General features: G+C 43.5%; 1 protein-coding gene across 1 annotated transcript; it reads left to right on the top strand.

Annotated features, from left to right (window-relative positions):
- Window positions 1-1,390: 1,390 nt before the first annotated feature.
- RB195_001287 (uncharacterized protein) lies at window positions 1,391-4,018 on the top strand (the record flags this gene model as incomplete). Its single annotated transcript, XM_064197993.1, has 7 exons — window positions 1,391-1,534; window positions 1,591-1,777; window positions 2,059-2,130; window positions 2,912-3,075; window positions 3,131-3,233; window positions 3,285-3,367; window positions 3,422-4,018. The coding sequence occupies 7 exons, from the start codon at window positions 1,391-1,393 to the stop codon at window positions 4,016-4,018; spliced, it is 1,350 nt and encodes a 449-aa protein (XP_064053874.1).
- Between the last annotated feature and the right edge of the window lie 2,757 nt (window positions 4,019-6,775).

Here is a 6,775-nt window from a genome sequence, read left to right on the forward strand (position 1 = left end):
GCTACGGTTGATGTTGAGCTCCACGAATTCTTTTCTGGAATCGTGTCATCAAACTGAGAAGAACTGGGCTGTGAACGGAATCGAATGTGACTTCTCAGACATCTCTAGATGTTCGGATATCTGGCAAAGTTCTTTGTCAGAGTGCAGTCGAGCTGAAGCTTAAAAGTTTACGCTTTAGCTGCTCTTCTGGCATTACAGGGGTTGTCTCTTGCCATTTAAGCTGATGGCATCGATGTTTCTTCTCGAACTCGGATGCAATGGTGTTCGTCTGCTCGCAAAGGGCTATCAGTATAGTTCCGTTGTCCGATGTTTGCATTGGATAGAACCGTTTTGCAGGTATATTGCATTAACATCAATTCCGACCATTACCGCCTCCTAGATTGGTAACTTGGATAATAAATACGTCAATACGTATTGAATTAATGATAAAACGCGTCCTTGTTGCAGTCCTCAGGAGTTTTTGTAGGTGCATGAACACTTACTATTTAGAGTTTGAGTCCTCTGCGATCCCGCAATCGCACAAAGGCGCATCTTGACGACGTTGAACCAAACTCTTCCACCAGGTTGTTGTAGTCCTTCTCGAAAGCTATTAGGCAGCCTCCTACTTTCCTTTCATTAGCATCGCCGCAGTAGATGGTGTAATCGCCGATATGAGAATAGGACGATCCCTCACATGTGTTTTCTGCAATGCAGCAAACTATGCATGCAGTTGCCACAGAAGTCTGGGGAGAGTGGCTTGTTGGAGTTTATTTGACATCGACTGGCAGTTCAATGTTACGAGACGGATATTTGTTGCTAAAGATTCCATGTTTCCCCTAGGCATCCGACCTTTCAGAGTATGGGGTCCCACGTAGTGCTGGGCGAGCACCTTTTTGGAATGTATGGTAAGCTTTAACAGTCCGGGCTATACAGCTCGTCCGCTCCCGAGACGTATTCCAAGTCGTATACTCAAGTGTCTGTTTCCGTTTAGTAGAAGCTGGGCCACCACGTGCAGGTAACAATCAGACTGTATACGCGGCCCCTGTTATCTCATATTCCTCTGATTACATAATTGTTTACATGCACATTCAATTATGCAAGAGAATAACTCTACGTTTTTTCGTAAGCGTATAGAAAAAAGGATAGTTCATATTTATCCGGCAATACTGGAGTATTAGCCAGGATTGAATGCGTTGAAAAGAATCTAAGTTTGAACGCTGACGATTACGAGGCATACCTATTTACAACCGATTTACCATCCTAGTCGTTTTTATTCCATGAATCTTTTATAGCGTCAGTATTTCGTAAATCTGTGAACAACAGTCGAACGGTATTAGTTACTTTCAATTGATAAAATTTCTAAATAGTCGTACAATCCCCTTTGTCTCCAGAAACTCCATGGTTCTTTCAGATGAGCGTTCAACGCTACGTACTCGCTGCAACTTGCGGCGGCTCAGCCATGGCTATCGCAACCGCTATTTGTCTCACTGTATCGCTGCTAAGCGAAATCAATTCATTCTATGACGAAGTCATTACAGATATGAGCGAGTTCAAGGTAAGCTGAGGAAGAGTCTGACCGAACGATAGAGTTACGCTATTTTCGTTGTTTAGGGCTATGCTGATGATGCTTGGCAACAGATGCTGAAAACTACAGGAGGAGACCACGGCTTTGTGCTGGTCGCGAGAACACGTAGAGGATATCAGATCCCACCCACTGGGATTGAAGCCCCTCCTGAACTAGGAGTGGATGCGGCGAAATCGGCAGGTTCTGATGATGACGGCGGATCTCACGAATGCAGTACGTTCCACTGTCTTGCTTAATTTTTCACCTTTTTTGTGACCAGTTTGTTTGCATCGATAAAGTTGAAGGTATGAAAGTCAAAACGATTTGTTTTGCCTTTTTTAACGAAAAGTTGTAAGTTCTTTAAGAAAAAAAAGCACTGTGAGCTTTTCTAATAAGATACGAAACTGCACGAAAAGTTTCCCCCACACATATTGATGGGAACGGTTGGATAAGGAACAACTACAAAAAGCTCACTTCAATCAGGCGTTGTCAGTTTTCGAAGTGCTCCATTCCAGACTGCGCAGCACAATCAGCCAAGTGCCCTGCGGGACCACCGGGACCACCAGGAATCCCTGGAGCACCAGGAGGTTTGTATCTTGCTCCCATTACTGAACGAGGAATTCTACTTCACCCGAAGAAGCATTCTTTGATCTATCTGAGGATGGTAGTGCGTAAAAGTTTCACCAGCGTTGGTTGAACTCAATGGGCAGCTTACACGAACAGTCGGCTCAAAAAGGCCGAAAGCTCGGTACAGTTGCCCCAGCGGCTGCGCTCGAAGCGGCGTAGTGTAGCTTAATAGTTGGAATCGACGTGGACCCTCGCAAGCATCACCTTTCGCCTCGGTCCAAATGAGGCTAGCGATGGCCCCATCTCGAAAAACAACTTCACTTAGCTTCCGGTCGTTTTGACGGTCTACTTCACAATTTTGGTGATTTTGGTTCTGCAAACAGCATCCTTCCTTTCAACTGGATCAGATATGTAGCTGTACTCTTTCCAATAAGATCCAATACCATCAATTGCTCCCTAACGTCGGGTGGTTCTGGCGCGTTTGGTAAGAAGTTTTGCCGTGTCTGCTCAATCAGAGGTTGAAATCCGCTCTACTCCTTCCAAGTTTTTTATCTCTCTGGGATTGACAATTGGTTCCAGACTTGCCTGGGGGAATAAAAGTACTGACCTGAGACATCGGGTAGCCCCTGCAACTCACTGTATAGGCCAGTTACACGTTCGTAAACCACAAAAGGATTCTGAATTGAATTGAGAGCGATGGCAGATAACCTAACCAGATAAATAAATGGGAGACACTTTAGATAAACTTTGCTCTTTAACCTAATTGGTAGTGGTGTTCTATTACAATGTTGCAAACTTTAGAAGACGGCGAGAATGGAGAAGATGGAAAGGCAGGAGTTCCCGGAATGGCCGTAATGGTTCAGAAGATGATGGGGGGCTGTATCAAATGTCCCGCTGGTCCTTCGGGACCACCGGGACCTGATGGACCTGCTGGACCAGAGGGCCCTAGTGGGAAACCGGGAACGGTCAGTCGCTTTTAAAGCATTTTTGGTGTATTTCCAAAATTTTTATCTGAAACAGGATGGTGCTGATGGAACTGGAGGTGAATCTGGACCTCCTGGACCACCTGGTCCGCCAGGATCAGATGGAAAGCCTGGCGCAGATGGAACACCCGGAGAAGCAGGTATGTATTCAGACATTGCTGTTCCAACAAGTACGAAGAATTTTTTTGCAGGCGCACCGGGTATGAAATCCACAAATCCTCCTGGACCAGCAGGCCCACCTGGTCCTCCAGGACCAGCAGGACCCAATGGAGAGGTACGATTTCTGCACTGTAAACTTTAGCAGTTCCAGAAATTTGCTAAGTTTCAGGATGGTGGAAGTGCTGGTGACGGTGCTGCCGGTCCTGCTGGACCACCTGGATCACCAGGAAAAGATGGTTCCCCTGGCATTGATGGCGCACCTGGTGAGAAAGGATCTGATGGATCTCCTGGATCGGATGCAGCCTACTGTCCATGCCCTCCTCGTAGCATGACTGCAATCGGTGCTGGAGCTCAGTCAGAAACTATTGCAGGCGCAGGTGATGGAGAAAAGAGTGGAAGTGAATCACCAGCTGGCGGTTCTGGAGGAAATACGGCGGCGAATGCTGGAGGGGGAGGAGGAGCAGCTGTAACAGCCGGAGGAGGTGATGTGTCTGCCGGAACAAATGAAGATGCTGCTTCTAGAGCTGAAACGGCCAGTCGAGGAAATGGACTCGACGAAGCAATAGGAAAAGGGTCTTCTGACTCCAGCAAAGGCGCTGCGCCTGGGTCAGCTCCCGCAGCTCCAGCAGATGATGCTGCTCCAGAAGGAGCTGGAGCTCCACCTCCAGCACCAACAGTTCCCGCTCCTGCCTATCCAACTGCTCCTATTGAAGCGCTCAAGTCTGCGACGAGGTTGCGACGGTTCTTTAGGCGTTTCTGGGCCTGATTTGTTTTGTAATCGTTTCTATGCAAGCTGTTATGCTTTACATTAAAACTTTTACAGTTTGCTGTTGCAATCAAACATGTTTTACTAGGTTGTCGTTAGCTCAATTTTTCTCGCACGTTCTTGCACTTCCACGTATAATAATAGAAGCAATCACAGTTTTTGTGGAAATCTGGAATTTACTCGTGACATAATTTACATTTAGCAGCAATATCACTTCGTCATCTGATGGTGACAGATCCGTCATTCCCCTGGGCGAAGCGGCACATTTTTTTCGAACAATCATCTTTGTGCTCCGCTTATTGTTCGTTATTGGTTACTTAGCTTCGCAGCAAGGCACTATAGTCTTCAGTCTAAGTAATTCCTTCACAGAACCCTCCGCATAAAGTGAGGTAATGAAGAGAGATTCAGCGACACAAACAAATATGAACAGAAGTACGGGTTCTAGTAGTATTTATATTGTTTTTTGGTACTTCTAATCTCTCTATTTCATCCTTAGCATTTCTGATGATCCAGGATTATAAAAGAAGCGATCAATGAATGATTTGCGTCAAACATTAAGCGCCGTGCTGTCATCTTTTAAATGCCTTTCCTCGCCTCTTTTTTTGATCTCTCTGTCGATTATTTTAAATGCAACCACTTTCTGCACATTCATATCTACCACTTCGGATAGCAACATTTTGTGATATTACAGATATGAGCATTATCACCCCACTAATTTCTACTTAAGTGAAAAGTGGCTTTGTCATTTCAAAATGCACTCCTAATTTCCGCGAAAATATGCTCATGTCACAGAACTCGTTTCATCACTTGCCTCTAGATTTCAAGCCTTGTAATCAGTGTCACGCGTCCGTTGGAATTCTCTCAAAAGGAGGGAGTCGTAAGAGGGATGTAAGTGTAAAAGGGGGTTGTAAGGAGGAGGGAAGAAGAGGAATGAGGTGAAGAAGGCAAAGAGGAAGAAAGGATGGTGTTATCGCTGTTAAATAAACTGATATTAATGGGTGCAAATTTAAGTTATATATATATATATATCTAATACTTAAGTTTGTGGATTTGGAGGAGGACGGCGGATGTGAGTGTAGTGTAGCGGTTAGAAGATCCGCTTCTTGCATTTCTTCCTCGATCGGAGGCCCGAACCCCAAAAAGCCCCAACTGGTACCAGCCACCGAAAGTCATTGTGTAGGCCAGTTGCGCGTTCGTCGTCGAAACCTCACACGATTCTGAGCTGATGTGAACGTGGGGACGCATCCCAAGCGGATTGGTTAACGCCAGACACTTTATCCTTTATCCTTTGATTTTGTGAGAAGCCCTGGGAACAAATGGATGGGGCAGCGCTGCGCATTGCTGTTCTTATCGAAATGATCATGGATCAATCCCTGGCTGAAGTGAGATTTCTGCATTCAGCGTAAAAGAGCTGAATGAGAATTTTTCATACGGCAACGATGAATCTTCACAGCATCACTCAACAAAGCGACTTCGAGTAAACGATGGAGATAGAGATAAAACTAGTGCAGAGTTGGCTCCACGAGTGTCCAAATAACGACGTTCACAGTAGATTGAATGCACTAACATTTTACTAGGTTGTAGCGACACACCTTATCTATATTTCTGCTGAATTTGGTGGTCTAGCTTACCCAGTTTTTTTCGGAAACATACTAGAGAAACATTCCAAATTTTCCTCCTCATTTTCGAGTTTTTCTCCACTAGCTTTTGAAGGAACGAAGACACCTACAAAGATCAATATTTGCAGCTAAGGGTTTTTCCTAATATCCTGTGAAATATGACGCCAAATTTTTCGACTGTGCTACCGTGACCTCGTAAGGAAGGAGAGTGAACTTTCAGATTTTCGGTTGCGTGTCAAAATCTCTGAAACAAAGTCCAATGACTCAACTCGTCATTTACAAAAAGAAATTTGGTTGAAAGTATGTTATAGAGGAGAATTTTTACACTAGAACTCAATTATTTCTAGTTTCTTTTCAATCTCTCCAAAATAAGTTGTGAAGAAGTTGAAAAATGTGCTAAAATTCTCATCATCAACTCACTTTCAGAAAAGCCAGAAGGTCTCTAAAAAAGACAGTTCGTTTTTTACAGTACGAATCTTTCTTTACAAAACGGATGCTTAACTGTCCTTCTAGGTTTCTTTCTTGCTAGGCTATAAATTTTCGACCTAATAAAATTCTACCACTACAGCAGTCATTTCCAATCAGGGTCAACGTTCATCGATAAAATCACCTCGAAATCGCTCCTAAATGCTGCAAATAATGCTCTAAATACAATATTAAAAAGATTCCGGATGAAGCACTCTTCTGCTTTTTTTCTCGTTTTGCAAAAATCAATATTCCGGCTGAGATCAAACTATTTGTTGTCTGCAAACATTGTTAAAGAGTAAAATTATGTGTAAATAGCAGGAAACAACTGAAAATGTTTTTTAAAACGTGTCCTAATCCGTTATCAGTTAACTTTTTTTGTTTTGCAAAGATCAAGGTTCTACCGGGAATCGAACTCTCGAACATCAGTGTCGAAAGAGAAAAAATGCGGAGTCAAATACACGCTAAGAAATTACTCATACTTTCAACACATATGTACTGACACACTTCTACTCCTTGCAACCTTGCACTGTTGCAATGCAATCTGTGGCGTCTATGTAATATCATATATTTTTATTTTGCATCCAGCACCATATATTAGTATTTATTATAGTACTATTTATTAATATTCATTCTATTATAGTATTAAAAATTATTTATTAAGTGTGTAACT

Source organism: Necator americanus, chromosome IV (assembly GCF_031761385.1).
Source record: "Necator americanus strain Aroian chromosome IV, whole genome shotgun sequence".
Taxonomy (NCBI): Eukaryota; Metazoa; Nematoda; class Chromadorea; order Rhabditida; family Ancylostomatidae; genus Necator; species Necator americanus.